The 24,761-nt window shown below is 49.6% G+C and overlaps 3 protein-coding genes across 6 annotated transcripts in view; 2 read left to right on the plus strand and 1 right to left on the minus strand.

The window, feature by feature from the left end:
* ARHGAP1 (Rho GTPase activating protein 1) overlaps positions 1–4,987 on the minus strand; it is a 25,912-nt gene extending 20,925 nt beyond the window's left edge. Inside the window, exons 1-3 of one of the 4 annotated variants that reach the window (XM_049825712.1) lie at positions 813–4,642; positions 561–680; positions 208–387 (exon numbers count right to left, since the gene is read on the minus strand). The gene's annotated coding sequence lies outside the window, so the exon portion shown is untranslated. Of the gene's footprint in view, positions 1–207; positions 388–560; positions 4,643–4,922 lie in introns of those variants that run through there. The other 3 variants (XM_049825711.1, XM_049825713.1, XM_049825710.1) reach the window with 3 other exon arrangements.
* On the plus strand, positions 3,331–9,735 carry ZNF408 (zinc finger protein 408). The gene is made up of 4 exons (XM_049826009.1): positions 3,331–3,344; positions 4,017–4,082; positions 4,750–5,585; positions 6,082–9,735. Exons 1-4 carry the CDS (start codon positions 3,331–3,333, stop codon positions 7,995–7,997), a joined length of 2,832 nt encoding a protein of 943 aa, XP_049681966.1. The 3' UTR covers positions 7,998–9,735.
* A 4,755-nt stretch (positions 9,736–14,490) lies between these two features.
* On the plus strand, positions 14,491–24,513 carry F2 (coagulation factor II, thrombin). The gene is made up of 14 exons (XM_049825700.1): positions 14,491–14,621; positions 15,552–15,715; positions 16,702–16,726; positions 16,934–16,984; positions 17,441–17,546; positions 17,626–17,756; positions 19,422–19,718; positions 20,080–20,193; positions 20,481–20,607; positions 21,134–21,301; positions 21,634–21,807; positions 21,965–22,143; positions 23,739–23,809; positions 24,218–24,513. Exons 1-14 carry the CDS (start codon positions 14,543–14,545, stop codon positions 24,359–24,361), a joined length of 1,830 nt encoding a protein of 609 aa, XP_049681657.1. The 5' UTR covers positions 14,491–14,542; the 3' UTR covers positions 24,362–24,513.
* Positions 24,514–24,761: the final 248 nt, after the last annotated feature.

The following is a 24,761-nucleotide window of genomic DNA, read 5'->3' on the forward strand; positions in this document are numbered from 1 at the left end:
GCTCTGTAAAGAGTAGTTTCTCTCCTGAAACAGAAGCAGCAGCAAGACGCTGAGGAAGGCGACAGGCTACACCAGCCCCTGCTTGATACACTCACTGTACCAGCTCTGAGCTCCCCCTCCCTCCAAAGGGCTGGCACAAAGCCCAGCTGTTTCCACAGTTGGCCCAGTGCTGGAAGCTTTCCCAGGAATCACCCCCCCTCTTCTCACCATAAGGGAGGGCCAGAGCTCTCAACAACACCAAAGTGGGTGCTTCAGCATGCTGGGATCTGAACACAGAAGTGAACAGCTTCTTAAAACAGGATTTCGTAGGCTGAGCTAGTAAGACAGGGAGAACAATACACATACAGCCCTCATCTTCTTTCAGCATCATCCAGCAAGTCCTTTCTCCTACAAGACAGCAAGCAGCCAGGAATCACCTCTTTAATTTAAAGCCATATTGCTAGAATGAGTATTTTTCACCAAGCATGCCGTAATACCGAGGAGAACAAAGAATTAAGAGGGTCCAAGAAACAGACAGGTCAGCGTGTTTGCTGCTGCTTGCAAACATTTCTCACTCTCACCTGGAGCAGAAGGTGTGTCAAAGCCAGGACTGAGCTAGCACAGCACAGAACACCTCCTAAGAGTACCAATTCTTAGGGACAACCCCTAGGAGACAGCTGTTATCCTCTAAAGTCAGTGTCCTGGAAGTAAGCAAGGAAACACTGGAAAGGACAAGTACATAGATCTGGATTGCTCACACAGACCACACGGACAGTAATTCAGCAGCCAACAGGCAGCAAGCCAAGAGGAACTGTAGCAAAACAAAATGATACCTTGCATCAGCAAGACTGTAACGCTGTTTCTCAGCCGGGTTTGTGCTTATTTTGCATTATGAGGAGAGCAAAGAGTTCAAAGACGATCTGAGGAGGCACAACGCCTTTGTGTGGGAAGATTATATTCACAGTAAAGCTATTTCCTTGAGCAGAATGGAGGGGGGCAATGATGTTTAGCATCTTCCATCCCTAGAGCTTGAACGTGTATCTTTATCCAGAGAAGATGATGAAACAGTTACTCGGTTGTAAGCACAGAGGAGAAAACCTGTGAGAGACTGAGCACTGGAAGGCATCACATCCACGCTCAGGGCAACACTCATGACCAAGCTTGGGGATGTATTTTGAGAGTACAGGAAATTAGAAATTCAGTGCCTGTCCCCTCCTTCTGGACTACTCCATGCTTATTACTTCCTGCCCTCCCTTATCTGCTATTCATCATTTTACAACCAGTTTTCACCTCCCTGGGGCTCCCAAAGGACTGGGAGCTATTGCTAATCAAATGAAATAAGTTTGCCGAAATATGAAAGAGCAAGAGATATCTGGGCAGCGGATCACCAAGACAGCACAGAAAACACACAGGGTCTGACCGCTGCAGCCAAGCAGAGAGAGACCCAAGCGAAATTATTCCCTGCTCTCTGGTGAGGGCTGCGAGAACTGTCTGACCTCCTCTGCCCTCGAAGGGACAAGGAGCAAGAAATCAGGTTCCCTTGCACCGTGAGCTCATGCTGGAACCACGCAGCAGTGGAGCAAAGGGACAAGGACTCCCCACCCCTAGCAGTTGATCCAATTTCTATGGTAACGCCAGGCACCAACTCTCATGACTCAGTGTGCTTAAAGCATTCCATGCTGCAGCTCAGCAGCCCCACAACCCAGCACCCCAGGCTAAGGAGGCATCCATGGTCCCCCAGGACAGCCCCTCAGCATTCACAGCTCCTGGGGACTTCCCAGCCCTGGTGGGGACAGAGGACCTATGTTCAGCTGCTGCCATCCGCTGAGATGCCTTTCATGTCAGATTCTTGGGATGCCTAGTAGCAACAGTGTCCTCAAAGTGAGGTCCTGAAGCACTTAGGGACCACATCCAAATCTTCCCACGGAGCAGTGATGGTGCTGCCATAGGGCCAGCAAAACACCAAGCGTCCTCACTTGTCCCCATACGGATCACAGCTTGGCTTCACAGTCAACTTGCAGCACTTGATCAGAGGCAGAAGAGCTGGTTAATAGACACCACTGGGGGACTTCCCCTCAGGCATAAAATTAATCCTAGTGTGGCACCATGTGGAAGAAGGAAGTTGTTAGTAGGATCCTTACAGTTCCACACGGGAAAGAGAGCCCAGTGGATAGCGCTCTTGCCAAAACCTTCCTTACCCCTTGGAAAGGTAGACCAGACTGCCCGGATGCCTCCACGTGCTTTTCACAGCCAGCCAGGCAGCTCCATTCCTTGGCTCTAGGTTAGTGGTCCGTGGCAGAAATGTTAATGGAAGGAGGATCCAGAGCAGAAGACCTCTCAGATCTCAGATCCTTCTTGTGACCCAGACTGTAGCTCCCAGAGAGCCCCAGAAGGTTTTTTTGCATAATTTTCCCCAGCCCTTTCCCAACACCGCAACAGACCAAAGCACGGGGTCCCACATCAGGTAACCCTAGAACAGTTTGGAGAAACATAATCCTCTAAATGCCTGGGAACTAGCAGACACTGAGAAGGACAGACCTGGAGTTAGGATGTACGAAACTACTTGGGGATCTTAGTATAAGGGTATACATTGCACTTCCTGACAGCACAGCTGCATGAGATTTTTCCCTGTGTACTCAAAAATGACCCAGAAGCAGGGCTTGTCACTGAACAGAAAGTCCGTCTGTATCAGTATAAGAGTGAAGTGGTTGTCAAAAACCAGCATTTCACCAGACTTAGCACAATTTAAGAATCCCACTTGTTTTAGATAGGCGTCATGACAAGATGCAAGTGATACACCCTGTATAGTCAATCATAAGGTAAGAAAAATGAGGTACCTAGATTTAAAAAGTAAAAAGCCTAGTCAAACATTGAAAAACTAAAGAATCACACTTGACATCAGAAGCATTTACTTACTGCCAGGCTCTAAAGAGCCAAATGTTTCCCTTTTTCCAAGCATTTAAGTGTGTTTTCTGAACCTACACTGGTTGAACCTGAACACTTGCTGTCTAATAAAAATTGGCTTTCTTGATAACAGAGAGATGTGCTGGAGAACAGCAAGTTCCGCTGAAGGAGAGAAACCTCAGCCCTTTAAAATACAATTTTCACACGTATCCTGAGCTGGAGATTCCTTATGCAAGATCCCACCAGAATTTACCCAGGGAAGACAGTTCACTTGTATCTATGAAGTCTTGGTAGCTGCTGTTCACGCAGACTGATTTTATCTGCAGTTTGTTTCACTAATTTCCCTCACTTATTTCTATGCTGCACCTACTCGGCAGTTTCCTTTTCCTGTTTTTCTTCCAGATACATGATTAATTCAGAAGCAAATCTACACATCAAGATACGTCCATGTGTCTGGACCTGTACTTACACGCAATAAAGAATTAGAAAAGCCAAGTGACCTCTTCTTCCCTGCCCAATTAACAAATAATGCTCAGACCCAAAGGAATCCCAGTTCCGGGGTGACTGTATTATTTTTTTCTGACTCTGCTGCCGTTTGCAGCTCCTCCCAGTTTCATTTCATTCGCACAAATGTCTGTTTTTCTGTACACAGCAATCAAGCCCCTGCGCTTTGGCATAGTCTTAATATCAAGCACATTGCAAAAAAAAAAAAAAAAAAGAGAGCAGTTACTCAGCAGCAGACCTTTAAAGTACTCACGTGAATGAGCTCCAGGACTGAGACTCACTGAGAAAGTTCCCGCCCAAGTCTCCCCTCACATCAAGACTGATGATACCACTGAGAGCATCACTGCTCCGGTACTACCCCGAAAGAACTGAAGGGTCAACAGCCAGGCTTTGTCTGGCTCACTGTGACCAACTCCCTCAGGACAGACACACCACTGCTTGGGGAAACTCTTTGGCCCTTCATTATTCTAACAGCTTTTTAAATGAGCAGCCTTCCTTCTCCAGCCATCTCAAGGCCTATGCTGAAGGCCACCTCTGGAAATCCATCCCAGCCCGCAATCAACCTCCTCTTAGTGGTTCTCTGCAGGGTCTGAGAGCAAAAGCGCTGAGCTCTGCTTCTTCCCTCGCAGCTGCAGCACCAAGTACAGAGGCTGCTATCAGTGCCGCGCAGGATTCACCCATCACACGCGGAACATGTGAGGAAAAGGAGGGGGGGGGGGGGGGGCACACACAGCCCTACAGGGGCTGCACCTCTCCTCCTCCTCCTCCCCACCACACGCCTGATTCTCTCCCATCCCCTCGGACCGAGCTCCCGTGACAACCCACAGCCAACCTCAACATTCTCAAAAGACTCCAAGATCTAGCAGTTTACGCCGTGAAAAGAAACCCCCGAGTCCCCACACAACCTGCCGACCCCCTAAAACGGAGGGACGTTTCGCAGCCCCCGCTATAAGGCACCAAAAGGGACGACAAGTTGCCTCCCCCCCCCCCCCCGCCTCCGCCGCTGCGGACGGGACAAGACAGCAGCCCGGCCTCGTACCCCGCTCCGGCAGCAAGCTACACCCCCATCACCACAGACCTGACTAAAAAACGCCCGCGGCCTCCGAGCCCCTGTTCTCCCCACCCGGTTGCCCGCGGAGCTTAATACCGGGGCGCTGGGGGAGACTCTTCCCGCCGATCCCCGCAACGAGGACCCGGGCTCGGCGTCTCTCACAGAAATAACCGCCCTCCCCTCTACCACCCCCCCGGGCTCGGCGTCTCTCACAGAAATAACCGCCCTCCCCTCTACCACCCCCCCGGGCTCGGCGTCTCTCACAGAAATAACCGCCTTCCCCCTCACCCCCCGGGCTAAAACCCGGGCAGGGGTTTCGGGGCCCCGGCCCGCCCGCTCAGCCTCAGCCCCACCCCGGCAGCACCAGGCCAGGCCGCCGCGGCCCGCCCGGGTTCCCGCTGCTGCCACGAAAAGACCCGGCTGCGCTTCCCCACCCCCCCACCCCCGCCTCCGGTGCGGCGCAGCCCGCCCGCCGGTAACCTACCGGCCGCTGACCGCCCGGCCCTGGCCCGGCCGCCTGTCACTCCGCCGCCCGCCGGAAGCGCGGCGGCGAACAGCGCCCCGCTCCGCCCCGCTCGCCGTTCCGGGCGCACCCGCCGCTCCCCCCTCACACCGTTCCGCCGGCATGGAGTCCCCCGGTGTCGGCCTATCCCCCGCGGGCGGCGGCGGCGGCGGTGGGCGGCCGGGTCCCGAGGAACCGCCCGTCGCCGCCTGCCCGTCGCTGCGGAACCTGCCTCCCGGTTTGGCGCTGGGACCGTCGCTGTCCGGGTTTCGGGGCACGGGCGTGTGGTGCGTGGGCCGGGCCCTGCCGGTCGGGGCGCTGCTGGGGCCGCCCGGCGGGGCCGGGGAGGAGGAGGAGGAGGAGGAGGAGGCGGCGGGGCCGGGGTGGAGGAGGTGAGTACCGGGGGTCGGCGGGACGCGGCGGGCGGGCGGGCGGCCGTACCCGCGGCCGACGCTGTGGCCGTGCCTTGCAGCCTGGTGCGGAGGAGCCCGAAGGAGGCGGAGGCCAACGTGGCGCTGGGCCGGGCCGGCGGCCGGTTGCAGCTGCGGGCGCGGCGGCTCATCCCGGCGGGCGCGGAGCTGCTCTACTGGCCCGAAGAGGCCCGCGGGGCCGCTGCCGGTGGGACGGCGGCGGAGCCCCTGGCAGGTAGGTGCCGCACCGGGAACCCGCTTCCCAGCCTGGGGGAAACGAACGGCTTGGCCTTGACGGTTTTTGGGGTGCTGGGGACCAGGAGCCTTCGGCTGTCTCGCCCGGGGTCTGTGCCCTGGAGCGTTCGCCCAGCGCCCCGAGATTGCGGCCCTGACCTGGGGTCGCTTTGAAGAGCTACCAGCCGAGAGAGAACGCAGCGTGCCGCGCTGTTTTATGCCGCTCACGGTGGTATCTCCTAGAAATGCTGCCTGTGAAATACTAGAAATAGTGTACGGATGCTGTCTGGGGTGAGAGAACAGAGATTTTCCCCCACCTTCCCCAGTTTTAAAAGGAAAAAAGGTCACACAAATAACAGGTTTCATGCCAGGGCCCCAGGATTAGTGCACAGCAGAGCATCTGTGTCCAACGTTCACGTTCCTCTGATCCAGCAGCAGTTGTGTCGTATCGCAACAGCCAGTGTTAATTCACCCACCGTGCTTTTGTGTTTGTGCAGGGGATCCCGATGTCTCCAGGATGGTGGCTGATGAAACCGCAGTCCTTGATGTCCCTACTGAGGTTAGCAGGCCGGCTGCCAAATGTTTCCACAGGCTGCAAGAAGAGGAAAGCACAGCTTCCAAACATCAGCCATGGGAAGCCACAGCGGCGAGGACTGAGAATCAGCACCTCGAGACCAACTCGACCGCTAAGGCCAATGGCAGGTGCGAGGAAGAATTGGACAAGGGTGTGGATCCCAGATCTGCAGCAGAAAAAGTGGAGATGGGGCATAAAGAGGCATGTCCAGGAGACCTGGATCTGTCGTTGCCCTCAAGTGGGGTTCAACTCACTGCTCGCGTGGTTGCCGAGCCATGCGAGGTGCATGCTCTGACCAGCCAGCTCCAGGAGTGCCTGCAGGACTGTGGTGGCAGGACAGCTGGGCAGGAATCCCAGCAGCCCAGTCCTTCTGAAGGGGAGAGTGTAGAAACTTGTGAGAAAGAGAGCAAAGCTTCCAAAGACTCCAGACTGGCATCCCCAGAGCACGGGGGAAAGGGCCCACTGGAGGGGCCTGACGGGCAGGAGGAGTATACAGAGGTGGTGGAGGGTCATTCTGGCAGCCCAGGCCCCCCACCAAAAGCTCTGTCCCAGAAGGAGATGATCAAGCGCAGGTACCGCTGCGGGGAGTGTGGTAAAGCCTTCCTGCAGCTCTGCCACCTCAAGAAGCACCGCTTTGTCCATGCTGGCCACAAACCCTTCCTGTGCACGGAGTGTGGCAAGAGCTATAGTTCAGAGGAGAGCTTCAAGGCCCACGTGTTGGCCCACCGGGGTGTGCGGCCTTTCCAGTGCACCCAGTGTGACAAGGCTTACCGCACCAAACGAGACTTGCAGGAACACCAGGTCCTGCACACCGGCCAGCGCCCCTTCTCCTGCGAGCAGTGTGGCAAGGCCTTTGCGCGCCGGCCCTCTCTCCGCATTCACAGGAAGATCCACGTGGCCACTGGGACTGGCCCAACTAGTCCCAAAGGATGCCAGTGTGCCATATGCGGACGCCACTTGGCCAACGCCGGCTCCTTGCGCAATCACATGCACCTGCACACGGGGGAGCGCCCTTACGCCTGTCCTTACTGCGGCAAGGACTTCCGACAGCAGAGCAACCTGCGCGAGCACCTCCGGCTGCACACGGGCGAGAAGCCCTACAAGTGCCGCTTCTGCGGCGACGCTTTCCCCAAGCTGCCGGAGCTGCGGCGACACCTCATCTCCCACACGGGTGAGGCCCACCTGTGCACTGTGTGCGGCAAGGCGCTGCGGGACCCCCACACGCTACGTGCCCACGAGCGCTTGCACACAGGTGAGCGCCCTTTCCGCTGCGAGCAGTGCGGCAAGTCCTACACCCTGGCCACGAAGCTGCGGCGCCATCAGAAATCCCACCTGGCTGGCAAGCCCTACAAATGCAAGCTCTGCAGCATGGGCTACACCCTTCCTCAGAGCCTTGCGCGCCACGTGCTCACCCACAAGGCGGAAAAGGACCCGGAGGAACTCGCCACGGCAGTGGCCTCCCTCGCTGTGGACCTACCCCAGGCAGCAAGGAAAAAACCTCAGAGGAAGGGCCGCCAGGAGGAGGTTGCGGCAGAGCCCGCCTTGCTCATGGTGGAGGTGCCGGGGCCAGCAAATGAGGCTGAGCTGCTGATCGCAGCTAGCGGTCACTGCGTTGCTACTTACCAGTCTCGAGGCAGCCCCCCAGATCCTGCTGCCCACAGGAGGCCTGCTGGGCATTTGCTGTCGGCAAAGGACATCATTGAAATCACCATCTCCAAGCATGAGGACAAATGCATTATAGTGCAGGATGAGGGCTCACCGAGTGACGTGGTCATCATCCAGGAGGGGGTGGGCTTCGGAGCAGTGGCAGAAGTGGTGGAGGTCGAGTCTGGGACCTGACTATCCCAGCCTGCCCTGGCTGATCATCTTCTGTACTTATTAAAGTGGGGTAAAAAAACCAACAAAAACCCTAGGTCTTTTGTCTCTCTGTGGCAAAAAGGCCCTGTGGCTCAGCCCCAGGCAGAATTAGCAGTCTTGGAGGTAACTGCCTGAAGAGACCTGGGTCTTTTCGGTAGCTGCTCCTTGGAGCTATGAGCCGGGCCTGGTGCAGGGAAGGCATTGGCTCTTGGCTGTTGATGGGAATAACTTCTTAGAGAAGACACCCACAGCGTTAATGAGCAGTGTTTCTGCTCTGCCTCTGTTACACAGCGCACTATGGGGAAGGCAGGAAAAGTCTCAAAGCAATGGCTTTGAACAATGCCTTTCAAGTTTTTCTTTCTCTAATTAATTGTTGCTATTCAAGCACTTTCCTGGGCTTTTACTCTTGCAGCGCAGCAGCACTTCTGATCATTTGAAGGTGATGCTGATGCCAGACATTGCTGGGAAGCAGCTTCCCAAGTGTTTACAAGGTGTCTCTGTTGCGGGTTTTTTGAAGAGCGTTTTTCACAATTAGCAGGAGCAAAGTCCTGCCTTGGAGCTAGGGCTGAGTGTTCCTTCTCCACTGTCACCTGTTTTGCTTGCTGCCGGCTTCCTGGCCTTACAGTAACCGGATGATCTCTCTGAGGACATGAAAGGATGCTTTGTGTCTCGCTGTGCAAAGAGCATTGTACAGCGCATTTTCACTGTCCCCAGCTGAGAGGCTCCTTCCCTCTCCAGGTAAGGGTTCAGCAGTTCACCTCAGCACGTTCAGAAGATTTTGCCTTTCTCCTCCATGTTCCAGTTGGGTTCGTTAATCTGTTTCCCTTGTTCTTTTTCTCACATTCTTGCTTCCTCTCTTCCACTTCTTTCCTGCTCCTGCACTGAAAAGCTAAAAGACAGCACCACCACAACTACACCCCAGTATTCCCACTGCTCCATCTTCGGTGCTCATTTGCCAACTGAGACATGCTGAAGGAAATTGGTCCCATTTCAGGAAGGATTTGCACAGTTCCCAATGCCATGTGAACTTGGCCTCATAGGAAGAGACTGACAATACCAGACCTAACAGAGGTCTTTGAGACTTGCCCCAAACACTGCTTTCATTTGCTGCGTCCTCAGTTTTAGTTATTCTTGCGCTCTGTCTTGCACCTCTCTAACATCTGCATTTCCCCAAAAAAGTTTTCTTTAGGGCCTTAAATTCTCTGCGCTTTTTACGCCTACTGCACAAGAGGAGGAGGGTATAGTGTCAGCAGGGAATCATCAGTAGCACAGTTTTGGAGTGCTATGAATGCCGTAATGTGACAATCCAAAAAGCTGCTCTTTGTGGTTTCTACATTCAACTTTTTCCATAAACTTTTACAACCAGTTTGCAGACAAGATGCTAGCGTCAGATCCACCACACTTTGATGTGAAGTGAGGATGGAAGGTGAATTCTGCTAATAAACCTTTGGGTGTCCTTATTTTTAGCTATTATTTTCTTTAAAGTCAGGGGGCAGATGAGCCTAGTCTTTGCCCTGAGAGCTTGGAGACAGACCAGTGGGAGCACAGGCGTACGAGGGGGGGCTTGTATTTGAAGTGGCAGTGCTTCCTACTGCTCTCCCTTTGGTGCCTATCCTAACTAACTGTTGCAGTTTTCAAATATTGACACAGCTGCAAAGTGTTCTCGCTGGAGCTGGGCTCATGTGCTGTGTTTGAAGCATGTGCCCTCTGTCACAGCAGAACTGGGAGAGAAGGGGAAACAACTGGGGGAAGGGGAGAATCCAGGCCCCTATTGCTTAATCCACTGACCTGTGACTACCTTCTTTCTTCTGAGATAATAGGAGAGAAAAAGTAGGAGTAATTGTGAATTAGGAGGTCTTCACAGAAACATTATTCACCTGACAGTTGATCTGAGTAGGTAGGGGCAGGTCTGTGCTGCGCAAATCACTTGGCTGCAGGATAAACTTAGCTGGCTAATCTTGACTGAGGACCCCACAGGTGGCTCCCACTGGGCACCTGGTGATGATGCCACCACCACGTCTTTGTCTTTGTCTTAGAAGCAGCATGTTCTTATGTGAACAACCCTTTGCTTGACAGCAAAATGATGAATAAAGTTGTTTACTCCTAAGAAAATCCTATAAAAGCCCTGAAGGCCACAATGTTGGTGAACATGGATGGGATCTGTGCAGTGTGCCATGGCCTGACTAGAGATCTGTCGGATGCTGTACAACTTGGTGTTTGCAGCATCTGAAGGCGTGTAGGATTATCTAATGCTATACCCTTTCTTGTGTTATGTCCCAAAAAATGGTATTTTAATTAATTAATACATTACGGGCTCCGAGTGCCTTTCTTACTGGGATCCCTAACAAATACTTGCACCGGTGCATTACATTTGGTGTAGCTGGCAGGATCCTGGTGAGAAACGCCTTACTGGAAGAAGGATAGCGAGGAAAAGGATGGGTGCCTGCCTGGTCCCATATGCTGGCACAGGGACCAGTCACACAGTATGCTGCACTATAATGCCAATAATCATTACGCTTCAGGGTGGCAGACACCTGGATCACCTGGCTGGCTGGAGATCTTGTGTACTTGTTACCCTCCCAGCTTCAGGCAGCGAGTGCACAGGTCTTGTAGCTGGTGGGGCTCCACCATGCTCACAGGGCTTCACCAAGGCTTCGGGATGCTGCTGCAACGCTCCGGGGCGATAAGTGCACAGGTCTCTCGAATGGTTGGGGTCCTTCGTGCTGGCAGGGCCTCACCAGGTGTCGGGCATGCATATAAACTTAAGTGTTATACTTAAACCTCACACCACGGCCAGGGTTAAACCCTCGGCCAACTTGTAAACTGGCTTAAACCTGACCCAGGTGTTTCCTCAGGGACAGGGGAACCCCTATATGAGGGGATGGGGGATTCATCCTTTATGATTGTATTCAAAGTGTTACAATTGGTGATCAAACTGTGTAACTCGCTTCAGGAACGTATTCAGAAATACCCCAACTATTGAAACAGCAAACTATCCGTCACAGAGCAGACAAAGGCCCAAGAAAATAGGCCAAGGCCAAACCCTCCATACTCAGCTCCCTGGAAGTTGGAAAAATAGTTACATAGGAAATAAACAATTGCCAAAGGCTTTCTTCACTTAAAAAAGATGAGTCAGCTCACAGAGGGAAAGAGATCAAAACTCCCAGCTGTGTTGAAAGCCATAACTCTGGGAGGGTAAAGGTATGAATATCAACTCTCTTACCCTAAGAAAGAAAATAGCATCCATCACTCATGGGTGGGTGAAGGCAGAAAGAAAACAGAAATGATAAAAAGTTGCTTCCAGGAACAGTGAACAGATGGAAGAGTTAAATGTTCAAAGGGTGGAAGTCAAAGCTCCTAGAGAGGTGACAGCTGATGCACGCTGTCCTGCTGCAGAGGCTAACCATAAGAATGGGAGGAACAGAGAGGAGCTCTAGAAGCATGTTACAGAACAACAAAAAAAAAGGGTTATAATATGAAGAGCCAGCATCTTTAATTACTAACATTGTTGTAAGATACCAGAAAGGGCTGGAAAATGTCCCAGGATGTAGTGAAAATCTCCAATTATAAAGCAAAACCGATGTAAAAAAATAGTTGAAACTTAAGTGATGGATGTAACCTTGAGTAATCTCGAGAGAAAAAGTTGCAGCAGTTACAGTTAACAACTTAATGGCCCTGGTAGATGGTTTTGTACTGTTTCACAGAGGGAAAGAGGAATGGCAACTGGAAAAGAAGCCGCCAGACATAGTGACAGAACAGCTGGTTTCAATGAGTTGTTTTTTTTAAACAAGTGCTTAAGCAACAGAATGAATGTAGGAACCAGAACAGAAGTAACATTAAAGGAAGATGGCATAGGTAAGTATTAGAGGATATTCATACCTGTCTGATAAGCAAGCTTAACTAACTACTGTATTCTAGTGTTGTTTAAAGTTAACCCTATATAATGCAAGACACCATGGAAGGTGCTAACACCTTTCCTTTAAAGGAAAGACAAGAAGATGGTAAAAATCTGTGCATAAATATAATAATGTTGATTTAAGCTGCAGTGTAAAGGCTGCCTGGTTATTATAAAGAAGAGACAGAGAGAAATGCAGGAATGAAAAAAAAAAAAAGTAACTGAGAATATTGGAAGGTCTTATGAAGGGAAATACTCAGGTGATCCACATAAGTTGACATGAGAAGGTGCAGGCCAGTGCTGCACATACCACTTGGCTGTAGGATAAACTTTGCTGGCTCAACCTAACTGGGGAGCCTACAGATTGCTTGCCCTCGGCACCTGGTGATGATGCTACCACCGTGTCCTTGTCTATATCTTAGAGTGAAGCAGCACATTCTTACATGAACATCCTTCTGACTGACAGCAGAAATGACAAAAAGAGTTGTTTACTTCCAAGAAAATCCTACAAAAGCCCTGAAGACCATGACACTGGTGAACTTCAGCACAGACACTATCTGCAGCGTGGCATGGGCTGATGCTGTACTACTTGGTGTTCCCAGCATCTGAAGGGCTGTAACATTATCTAATATTATCCCATTTTGCCTTCTAATGTTATCCCCAACAAATGGTGTTTTAATCAATACTTTACAGAGTCTGGGTACCTTTCCTATTGGGATCCATAATGAACACTAGCACGGGCGCATCACACCTCCATAAACCACAGCAGCATCTGTCTCTCATCACTCCAGCTGGGTGGGTGGGGGGGTGGCAGTCTCCCTGCAGTGGTATTTCTTGCCTGCTTTCATGTCCATATGGGCTTGCATAATTATGCCTGATGAAAGCAGCCCTGAGGTCATTTGTCCCACTGCAACGCGAGACCAAAACCAAATTACCATATAGACACTAAAGAAACTGCCCTTGCTGCTGTCCTCTTCCCCCTGTCAGCTGAGCAAGGCCCTCTGCTTGACAGCTTACACAAATGTCGGGCTGTTTGTGCCTCCTCCCACAGCGAGGAGCGGTGGTGGCTGCTGCGTGGGACTTCACCACTCTTCCAAAACCTGTTTGTGCCCTGACCTCTCCTTGCTGTCCCTGCCTGCGTGCTCCACCTAAACCCTGCTTGCCCTGCTAAGTAACGCGGGGTGTTTGTAGGGTTGTGCCTAATCCTGTGCGAACGCACTCCTCCACCCAGGTCATCTCCACCCAGGGCATCCCAGCCATTCCTAAAGGTGTCTCTCCAAAATCCAGGGTGTGTGGGTGAGAACAGGAGATACTCTTAGACGAGGGAGGGAGCCTCTGCAACTGCTCTTTGTACCAGTGGCCACAGAGTCATTCCTCAGCCACCCTAATGCTAATATTTGCACTCCTTCTATGGAGATAAACATTACAGATGTAGCTGCTGCACAGAGGCACAGCACAAAACATGCTCCCTGCTGGCAGAAAGCACTTTTGTGCCATGTGGCAGTTCCTGAGACTACCCCCACCCTGCCCTGCTTTCTGTTGGTTTCTCACTCTGCCAATTTTCTGCTTGCTATAGGAATCATTAGAGCTTTCCCAGCTCTGATAGCCCAGTTCTTGACTTATTAGCTGATGTCATGACATCCAGACTATTTCTGCCTCCCTGTTCCTGGAAGCCCTTGTTTTCCTGGCTCGCTTTGGGCATGCTAGCTCTTTGCTCGTTAGAGCTTTTGTTTCCTTTTGGATGTACTTTTGTAGGTTCCCCTGGGGTAGGAATAAAAGGGGGAGCCCAAACTTCATGCTGCTTCACTCTCCTCCACTCCGCTGGGAATTGTAACGCAGTGGGAAGTATGCACTGCCAATGGCATTGCTGACCTAACTGGGAGGAAAATTTAAATTCCACATGGGCTGTCACAGGCATCCCCTTGGCATAGCTGAGGGAGAAGAGGGGGAGGCTTAGACCGTGTGTTCTGGTGCCAAAATATCTGGCTCTGAGCTTGCTGATAACTGCAGGGAGAAAAGACAGCTGGACTCTAGGGGGAAAAAGTCAGGGCGGGGGGGGGGGGCTTGCAGCTAAAAAGAGGATAAGGACTGGGAACAGCTAAGGAGCTCTCAAAGTCCTGCTGCATGCGAGGCTACTCGAGTACGGCCTCCAAGAAGAGTCAGCGGCAGGGACCCGAGCCAGCGCGGTGGGGAGGCAGTGATGGTGCGAAGAGCCGCGCGGGAGCAGAACGGCACTGGGAAAAGGAGCGAGCTGCTCTGGCTGGGGTGGCCGTGAGCTGACAGAGACCTCGCCGTGCCAGCCCGAGTTCTCCCTGTGTCCTGGGACAAGCTTGTCCTCTTGCTCCTCATGCCATCTTCCCTGTTATGAAATGGGATGCTAATTTTAGTTCTGTGGGGATTCAGAGACGTTTTGCTTGGCTTCTGCCAATTAAGTAAGAAAATAAAGATGCCCTGAAGGGAGGGAGAGATGCCAAGAGAGGAGGGATAAGAGGAGCCTCAGTTCCACTGTCCCTGACACACCATGACCTCTGGAGACCTGTTTCTTCATTCTGGTTCAATATTAACCCAGTGGGGCTGTGACTCCGCTTATTCTGCTCCCTTTGCATTTCCCCTGCAGCCAGGGCTGTACAGCATGGCACGCAACAAAACCAGCATGCTGAGGGGCCTGCTCTTTTCCAGCCTTCTGCACCTCACACTGAGCCATGCCGAAGGTAAGACTCAATGGCACAGGGAGAAGGACAGTACCAGTGGGTGACAGGAGGAAGAAAGATGGGGTTATTTCTTTCCAGGGGTGAAGCTGGTGGCAGGTTTTCTTGGTAAGGCAGGAGGACCTTCTAAATGCTTGAAGTTGGGAGTGAAAGGGTGCTGAGAGCCGAGCGAGCATCCAGGCTTTCCTGCATGGAGAGGATGCAGCAGCACCCAGCAACTAGTGACAACAGCTCAGTGGATTTTGTGGGTCACCTGGGAGACGGCGGGGAAGGGGAATGTGGCTTAGTCCAGGACCATGTGTAACACAACCGTGGGCCTTTTTGGGCTACAGTTCCCCAGTTGACCTGAGTGGCTGCAATTCTCCATTGCCTCCCCAGCTGTCCCTTATGTAAACTTTAGGTCATACGCAGTACGCTGCCTTCCTGCTCGCTGCTCCTTTTCTCTTATCAGAGCCTCCACTTCATCTATCTTTCCTTAATATGAGGTTAAGTCCTCTCTGACCCACTGCTGCGTGGGGGAAGACCTTTCTGCAGGTCTCACATCAGGGTCTCTGAACATGAAGATGGAACCAAGCTGTGCCTATCGCAGTGGTCTGAGGTTGGCAAGGCAGAAATATAGCGGCTGGCAGGGAGCAGTAGCAGGCTCTGAGCAAACAAACCTCTGCCTAACTGCAAACGAGCACAGCAGCTTTGCCGAGGTTAGCAGAGAATTCCTGTCACTTCTGTTTCCTATGTAATGTGAGCCCCGATTCATGAACTATAGAGAGCCTGCTCTGATCATCAGGGCTTCTCCTTTCTGGATGGTGCGCTGGGGGAGGCTGGGCTGTGGGATCATCACATCAGCTGTGTGTGATTTTTGGAAAGTGCAAGGAGAGACAAAGGGGCCCTCCTGCTGCGAGCACCCCTTTGACTGGCAGTGTTCTGACCCGGTAGTTTTCCTGGAAAAGGGGCAGGCACTGTCACTGCTCAAGCGCCCACGACGTGCCAACAAGGGATTTCTGGAAGAGATGCTTAAGGGAAACCTGGAACGAGAGTGCTTGGAGGAGACATGCAGTTACGAGGAGGCTTTTGAAGCCCTTGAATCCACCGTTCAGACGGTATGTATGGGTGTTCCCAGGAAATTTTCCCTCAGCTGACCCCTGTAGTGAGAGACCAGCAGGTCACACACACAGCCAGGGGCTGGGGTCTTAAGACTCAATTCTGTGAATCAAAGATCAGGCTGATGCGTGGGTGCCACCGGGAGAGCTCAGGCTCTTTTAGGGGCTTTCCCTCCTGGAGCCACTCTGAGTTCTTTCCCCCCCATCTCTATTTTAAGCATGAAGTGAAAAGGAGAGTCTTCCCATCACTCCTGAAGTGCATCTTCCACTGGTTCAGCATGGTGCTGCACACATTTGAACTGCCACAGTCCCAGACACTCACAAAAGATTCGGCTTCGCCACTAAACACTGAGTGCAGGTGCCTCAGGCTCCTTTGAGCTGAAGCTTTTGCACAGTCTGTCCCGTTTTCTGGCTTCCAGATTCACCGACTCTGCTAAATTTGTTCTGCATCCTTTTGGGATTTACTCCTAGCCCCAAGGCCAGTATCCATGCTGAATTCCACACCCAAGAATACATCATCCAACAGATAAACAGTGAGGAGTCTAAGCCAGCAAGATACAACCTCTGTGTGGAGTATTTCTAAAGCAATCACCTCCAGGCTGCACAGCAGAGATGTAGATCCAAAGAGCTGAGCAACACCTACATGTCATCTGTAGCCTTAGAAGTTGTAGGTTCAGCTCCTTGGGCTTCTGCACTGTAGCCCAGGCTCTGCTTCCTCTGCAGGTTGATGAAGGTTGTAAGCATCTTTGGTCTTTTTAGAAACAACAGTACTCTCAGTTCCTGAGTCTGATGAGTGGGAATGTGGTTTTATATCAGAGTTTTTGCTTTGTTGGACTGCATAGTATTGATATCAACTGAGCTAGGTTAGTTTGTTCCATTTGTTGCGATGGGGCATTCCCTTACTGCTTTGAATTGCAGCAGCTAAGCAAGGTTTGATGTTCTGTGTCTCTACTCAAATTTTTTTTTTTATTTTATTTTTTTTACAGGAAGCATTTTGGTCAAAATACCAAGGTAAGTTTCTTCAAGTCCTGCAGGTGCTAAGCTACCCCTTAGGATGCCCTGTCCCATCCTGGAATGATGGCTCCCTACTCTCTTACAAGAGTTCACTTTCCGGGACAAAGCATTTGTGTTTTGTCCCTAGATGATAACCTAGTTCAAACTATGATGCTTATTTGGATTCCTTTCATATAATATGTTTCTTTCTTCTTATTTTGCTAGTATGTCAGGGCCTGAGAAAGACCAGGACACTTCTGGATGCTTGTCTAGAAGGTAAGAAATTCATGTTGACCTCAATGTCCCAGACACAATGAGGGCCAGGAACTTGCTTCCTGCAGAGTTTGTAAGGAAAAAAAAAAATATCTAAAGATGGTGAAGCCATCTGATTAGAAAGAAAAATAGCAGGAGGGGAGTTTGAAATTCTTCCCCCCCCTCCCCTATTTCCCCACTAACCATTTCACAAACAGCCTAACTCCCCCATTGAAACAGCATGCACCTGCACCTGCACCTACAGCCAAAGCACAGCACGGAGCCTCAGGGCGAGCTCCCTCTGGCGAGGCAGAGAGAGCTTAAGCTGTGTGCTCTTCCCACCCCACGAAGAGAATGCCTGTGCAGGCTCATGCGTGCAACAAAAGTTAAAGGGATTTGGGGGATTGGTACCTCTGGCCTTGAAAAACGCAACATCCATTTCCACTGGCCCTGGCTTACACCGTGTTGGGATTTTGACAGGTAACTGCTCTCTTGGGCTGGGCCAGAACTATCGGGGGACAATTAGCTACACCAAATCAGGGATTGAATGTCAAGTGTGGACAAGCAAATATCCACATATACCTAAGTAAGTTCATCTCCTGCATACTCCTAAAGGGTTCTCCAGCGTGTCCTTCCTTCCTAGCCTAACCAGCTTTTTCTCATAGATTTAATGCCACCGTTTATCCCAACCTCATTGAGAACTACTGCAGGAACCCAGACAACAACTCAGAAGGCCCATGGTGCTACACCCGAGACCCAACAGTGGAACGGGAGGAGTGTCCCATCCCAGTGTGTGGTATGCCTCTGCACTATGCCCCAGCAAGCCCTTCACTGGCAGAGAACACTGTGCTGAGACCGATACTAAATGTGGCAAGGAAGGGGAGAGGGTTAGGATGGAGGGATCTTACATGAACAAAGGTCAGTTGGAGTAGAAGAGCTGCATCTTAAAAGATAAAGGAGCTGAGGAGGAAAAAAAAAAATCATTGAGTTGCCCATACATCTAATTCCTCTAACATGCTGTTTTCTCTAGACTACACTAATCTAGATCTAAATTAAATCCGGTGTCTGTGGTCCCCTGGAATCTACTACAGTTTTGCCAGTCAGGAGCACCCCAAAATCCTGGCTCAGCTGCCTCTAATTTGTGACAGCAATGAGTCATACTGGTTATTCTGGTCTGAATTTCCACCTTTAGGACAAAACCACTACAGCTTGTGCTTGACTGCCTGCCTTAATGTTCACTTATATGGAAGGGTGCAGTTTAATACCTACAACCTCAAGAAAAGATGCCCTTCTCTCATCATTGCATTTAACAGGATGGAGAATCATCCCCCTACACTTATACGTTCCCACTTCTTCACAATACAGAGCCATCTCCCCTGGGGCTTGTCCTCTGTCTCAGAGGTATAAAGCAGAGGAGAACCTTCTCACAGCAGAAGTTTCTCTTCCAAAAGTAGAGACTAAAGGCAACAACTCTTACAAGTTAAAGTCAGAGAGGTCAGCAACCATTTTGACCACGGCATATTCTGAAGTTTTAAAAATCATTACCATCACCCTGGTCTGCAATACAGCAAACTGGAAAGAGATACTGCTCTGCTTTGGGGTGAGCAGGCATCTGTACTATCTCTGTTCAGTAATTAGTTTCTGACCTACAGTAGCTCACTGTTACACGTGCATGGATATGGCAGGACTAGAAAAGCCTTGGTTTTGTGCACAGTTCCTTTGCAATCACGTTGGCATGAGGCAATCTCACACAGAAGCAGCCTCACCAATTAAGGTGCATGCTACTTGCTCAGTGGCTGTTGTGCCCCAGGGTGAGCGGTCGAACCAAGGGTGTCTCTTCACATGGGGATTCCCCCAGTGCACAAGGAGAAGGCAGCCTGAGGCCAAGCAACTGCCGCAGAACAGATTATCTGGTGCCCACTCACTCAGGAAATGCTGCTTAAAGCTTGTAGCCATTAGGACACTTACAAAAAAAAAGCGTGGAAAGGCTGGCAGGAAATTTTTTCTCTTATCATTAGATATAGAAACATTGGCAAAAATTAAATTTGCTATTTTAGTAGCATATCATAGTAAGAGGGTCCCCCAAATACGGTCTCATTATGCATTTGAGAAAAAGGCACTGGAGGGTCTAACACAGCAGCATTATGATGCCCGAGGCACCTAGCCACCCCTTAAACTGTTCTCAAAGATACCCCAGAAAGGAACACAATACTGTCCCTCACATCTTAGTAGCAGAGAGAAGCATGATGAATCATGCCAGCCTCACCTTACCTCCTCCTGAAAGAGCAGCCTCTGGCACTGCAATATTATAGAGGGCCACCACATGCATGGGAGCTCCCAAACATAATGGGATGCCCCTTGGAACTCTAGGCTTTAATAAAGGGGCTCTGGTGCTGTATCTAGAGTGCAGTACTTCTGAGTGCAAAGCTATGGCTTAAATCACAGTGCTCTGTCTTTCCAGGCCAAGAAAGGACAACAGTTGAATTTACTCCACGGGTCACACCACCAGCCCCAGCGGGACCCTGTGAACAAGAAAAAGGCATGCTTTACACTGGGACCCTCTCAGTCACTGTGTCTGGAGCCAAGTGCCTCCCGTGGAACTCTGAGAAAGCCAAAGAGGTGCTCCACGGAAAACACATTGACCCAGAGGTGAAACTGCTGGAGAATTACTGTCGGAATCCAGACGGAGATGACGAGGGTGTCTGGTGTGTCACAGATGAACCACCCAACTTTGAATATTGTGATCTGCACTACTGCGGTGAGAAGCCTGCATTGGTTTGGGTAGGCACACGTGTGAGGCAGTGACAAAACCAGGGTGAAGTGCTTGGCCTGGGAGGCATGGACGAGGAAGCATGCACACCATGCATGTGGAAGTCCTGTTTGTCCAAATATCACACATACCAACCTGCCATACACGTGTAGAGCTGTTACATCTCTCAGGTGTTCTCTTCTCCCTGAAAACTCACAATGGTGGACAAGGAGCATTAAAAAGAGCAGTGGTTCTAAAACATCATTTCTCCATCAGACCCACTGTGCGTCAAAAGGAATATTTACATTGCTGATAATTATGGAAACTGCAGCTAGGCCTTTTACCATGTTTGTCTTTCTGTCCCTCTCAGACAGCTCGCTAGAGGATGGGAATGAACAGTTAGAGGGAATATCAGGACGTACTACCCTCCCTCAAGAGTTCAAAACCTTCTTTGATGACAAAACTTTTGGCTCAGGCGAAGCAGGTGAGCAAAAACTCTAGATACAGCACCACAGTTTGTAGAAAGGCTGCAGCTTCATCCCACAGGGCACTCACTGTTCCTCAGAAACACCAGCTTGCCAAATGCTGTCAAAAGCAGGGGAAGATACTTAAATTCCTTGAAGGACCCTCCAAAGCCAATCTCCAGTTTTGATCATGGAGCTAGCAAGCACTTCCTTCCTAGGCTCTTCCAGCTTAGCATGCTGACTGCAGACAACATTTCTCCACTGTGAATCAGGTAGAGTAACAAAGCCAGACTGCCTATTTTTTCAGACTGCGGCACTCGTCCTTTATTTGAGAAGAAAAAGGTAACGGACAAAAGTGAGAAGGAGCTGCTGGAGTCCTACATAGGAGGCAGAGTTGTCCATGGGGATGACGCAGAAGTTGGCAGCTCCCCCTGGTAAGTGTAATCTTTGCATAAGCCTTCATAGTGAATTGTGTCTCCCTTCTCTCCAGTTCAAGCAGGGGGAAAAAAAAAAAAAAAAGGACTTTCCCAGCTCAGGCAGCACATGGGCATTATGGCTTCTAATCAAAAACTTCTCCAAGTGGTTGACAGGGCAGTACTAAAATAGCTGGAAAGAAACTCTCCTCTTGAGCCAAGTATGCAACCATCTAAAGTACACAACCATCTAGGAACAAGAGTGCTGTGTTCCATCTTCGTCTCTTCCTCTTCCCAGTTTTGCTGGAGCAGAGAGAATGAGAAACTTCTCCAGGTGAAGGAAACAGGATAAATAGCCTACTACATAGAATATACATGTCCAGGGAAAACTTCTGCTAGAGACCCACTTACACAGTTGTCTTTGTCAGTATAGCGCAACGCTCTTCCCTGCTCACTGCAAATTCTGCTCTTGCTGCATGACACCAAGACGCATTCAGCCAGCCATGCCTGTAGTCCTGCTAAGTCTTCCTCCCTCCTTGTCTCTCAGGCAGGTGATGCTCTACAAAAAGAGTCCTCAAGAGCTGCTGTGTGGTGCCAGCCTCATCAGTGACAGCTGGATCTTGACTGCTGCTCATTGTCTTTACTATCCACCATGGGACAAGAACTTAACTACAAACGATATCCTGGTGCGGATTGGCAAGCACATAAGGGCAAAGTAAGAGCCTGGGTGAAGCGAGAGTGAACCAGCCTTCCTCTTGGAGTAATGAGATACAATGAGGTTGGGCTATCATTCAGTATCCAAGGAAGCACATAAACAGTATCACATGCCTCTCAACAACGGGATCGAATGGAGCTGTCATTTGCTGCTCTTGCTGATCCTAAAGGTGAAAGTGAAAGGGAGGGCAGAAGCATGGAAAGTCTGAAGGGGAGCTCCAGGGTAAAGACAGTATTGTCTCAGAGGGTACAAAGCACCTGAGAGCATCATGAACCCCAGAAGACTCTCAGTTGCTACTGTACAGCGAGTTCTTTCCTTCATGACTATTTCAGATATGAAAAGAATAAAGAGAAGATTGCTCTGTTAGATAAAATCATCATCCATCCCAAGTACAACTGGAAAGAGAACATGGACCGAGACATTGCACTCATGCACTTGAAGAGACCCATCATCTTCAGTGACTACATCCATCCTGTCTGCCTGCCTACCAAGGAGGTCGTGCAGAGGTGAGGAGACTGTCTCACAGTCCTAAAAATACAGGCTACAAAAGCCTCCTTTGGGCCTTCAAAAAAGACGCCTTATTTAGGCTATTTGCAGCAAGAGAACCAGGCAGGAGAAAGCTGTTACAATACATTTGATAATACTCAATGCTTCCTTCCACAGGCTGATGCTGGCAGGTTACAAAGGGAGGGTAACTGGTTGGGGAAACTTGAAAGAAACATGGGCCACTAGCCCAAACAACCTCCCCACAGTTCTGCAACAACTCAATCTGCCCATTGTAGACCAAGATATCTGCAAGGCATCCACCAAAGTTAAAGTCACTGACAACATGTTCTGTGCAGGTAAGTAGCACTGGAGACACAAGGCCAACTTGCCTCAGGAGACAAGGGCTCCGAGCTCCTGGTGGGCCTCACACAGCAAGGTTACTTTCTGATAAATTTGCAAGTGCCCTCCATAAAGAATAAATTTCCTATGATAAGAATGTTTTCAGCTCTCAGAAAACAAGAGAGCTGGAGAATTTAAAGCTGTGAATAAAGTTGGTAACACCACACTATGTCAGGCTAACTAGCCTAATGGCACCACGCTGCTAGATATCCGCAACAGCTGTGTGAGAACCAGGCACATATAAAATTATCTTTTCACCAGTATATGGAACAGTTCAGCAACTTCCTAAATTAAAGGCTGCACGCCAGTTATCCTACGCAGTAGCCAAACAACCCCTTCTTCTCTACTAGCTTGTCTCAACCTTTTGGAGCTTATTCATACTTACGCCCACAACTTCTGTGGCAACAGGCTCCTCAGATTAGTTATGCATGTGTGAAAAATATAATTCCTCATGTTCTGTTAAGTTTCCTGTCTAATAAATGTGAAGACCTACACATCTATACTCATAACTTAAGAAAAAATACTTCTTCTCCATGTCATATGCTATTTTATGGACCCTTTACAGCTCTCCATTTCTCTTCCAAGTTGAGAAGCGTTTATTTAATCTTTCCTAATATAGAAGGCATTCCATACTTCCCATAATCCTTGGTGTACCTTCCTACATCTCTTCTGGCATTATACCCTTTTTAAGAAAGAATATAAGTGAACACAGAATTCAAGATACAAAGAGACTATGGATTTATGTACTGGTTTAATACTTTCTGCTGTAGTTTTCATTTGTGCAGACTTTCAGCTCCTACAAACAAATCTCCAACAATTTTTGATGGGGTTTGTGCTGCTTGCCTCTAATAATGCACACAATTGCTTGAGTTACTAAGGAAGCCAATTTTATGAGTATACTGACAAGATAGTGTTCTTATGGTTTCTTTTTCTAGGCAACATTCTTGAAAAATAGCTGAGATGCAGACATACAGCAGAAAAGGGGAGACACAGGTGATGGCAAAATACAAAGATATTGTCTAGTTCATTAGGAATTAAAGTGAAATCCCTTTCCTCTTCATAGCAAGACTTTAAGAAGATAGTCAGTTGGGGGAGAGAAAGAGCAGAGCCTGCAGAATGACAGGAAGGTGAAAGTGAGGAGAGCAATGGGTCTTTATAGTAAATAGAATGAAAGAACAGGGTACAGGGAATTTTACACACACATAAGTTTCTAAGACAAGGGAAAGGCACAGTACCTCAAGCTACAGCTGTTTAACACAGTGGCAGCTGACACTAACAGCAATCCTGATGAAAGAAAACAGGAATGAGAGCACAGAGCGTGGGAAGAATATGGTGGATTCAGGAATGTTGCAAAGACCAAAGGAGAGTTAGCTGTTCTACATATAACATAAGAAACAAAGCAGTTTTCTAAATTTTAGTCCAATAGTTGGCAGAGAGCAGTAAGCAGTCTCATGGGTCTCAGAAAATTTATGCAGCAATACTTCAAAGAAAAGATGGCCAACACCAGCCACTCTCCCTACACTCAAATGTCCAACTTTCTTCTTGCCTGTAGGTTACAGTCCTGAAGACTCAAAGAGAGGAGATGCTTGTGAAGGGGACAGTGGGGGACCTTTTGTAATGAAGGTATGTTCAACAAGTTCAAGCTCATAAAGCATATGGAGCAAGGTTTGTGCTATGCTGAACTTTCATAATAGCCTAAAAAATGGCAACAAAGATGGAGACTGCAGAGTGGCTGAAGCAAACCCATCTCATGTCCAAGCTGAGCAACTGAGATGAATCCTGCAATCATCCAGCCCCATTTCTGTACTGAATTCTCAGCACATATGGAGATAGCTGCAGAAAGCATGATTGCAAATTCTCACTTAGAGGTTTAAGAGTAGAGACAAAATTACTCCAACAAGCTATGTTACCTAGTAGATGCCAGTCTGAATTCCAAAGCAGTATTCATCACTAAACAGGCTGGGGCGCATACAAAGCTTAGATCTGAAAGTCTCTTGTTCCTTGTGCCAATCCCATTTTTCTTTGCTTTAGAACCCAGATGACAACCGTTGGTATCAAGTGGGAATAGTTTCATGGGGAGAAGGCTGTGACCGAGACGGCAAATATGGATTTTATACCCATGTATTCCGCCTGAAAAAGTGGATGCGAAAAGCCATTGAAAAACATGGGCAATAGAGGAATCGTTTACCTTGCTTGCTCTCAGTTTTGCTACAATGCTCCCACTTCTTAAAAACATAAGCACAGAAGAACCTGAAGTAAAACAGTTATAGCCTTACAACTCGACAAAGGGAAGCGTTGTCCCTTAAAAATAAAAGTTCTCAAAACCAGCTTCTTCCTTTTGTTCATGCCAAGTTTAGCTGCCCTTGAATCTAACCCATCACAGTATTCAGGAGTACCAACAGAATGGCGCTAGTTGTACTGCTAATTACCTGTTATGCTTCAAACAAATTCTCCTCCCTTCTGTCAGCTATAGTCATCAACAGATTTAGGACCTCAGATGATGGCCTTAAGGCAGTCACAGCAAGCACAACTGTGGCCCCAGGCACTGTCCATTTCCTCACTTCAAGTCAACTCA

Source organism: Accipiter gentilis, chromosome 22 (assembly GCF_929443795.1).
Source record: "Accipiter gentilis chromosome 22, bAccGen1.1, whole genome shotgun sequence".
Lineage (NCBI taxonomy): Eukaryota > Metazoa > Chordata > Aves > Accipitriformes > Accipitridae > Astur > Astur gentilis.

Excerpts from the sequence above, each read along its gene's own strand:
- ZNF408 (XM_049826009.1), top strand. Across the intron at positions 4,083-4,749 it reads ACCCATCACACGCGGAACAT|GGGTTTCGGGGCCCCGGCCC; the intron begins GTGAGGAAAAGG and ends AAACCCGGGCAG. Across the intron at positions 5,586-6,081 it reads GGCGGCGGAGCCCCTGGCAG|GGGATCCCGATGTCTCCAGG; the intron begins GTAGGTGCCGCA and ends GTGTTTGTGCAG.
- F2 (XM_049825700.1), top strand. The coding sequence starts at position 14,543 with ATGGCACGCAACAAAACCAGCATGCTGAGGGGCCTGCTCTTTTCCAGC. Across the intron at positions 16,985-17,440 it reads TCTGGATGCTTGTCTAGAAG|GTAACTGCTCTCTTGGGCTG; the intron begins GTAAGAAATTCA and ends GGATTTTGACAG. Across the intron at positions 19,719-20,079 it reads TTGTGATCTGCACTACTGCG|ACAGCTCGCTAGAGGATGGG; the intron begins GTGAGAAGCCTG and ends TGTCCCTCTCAG.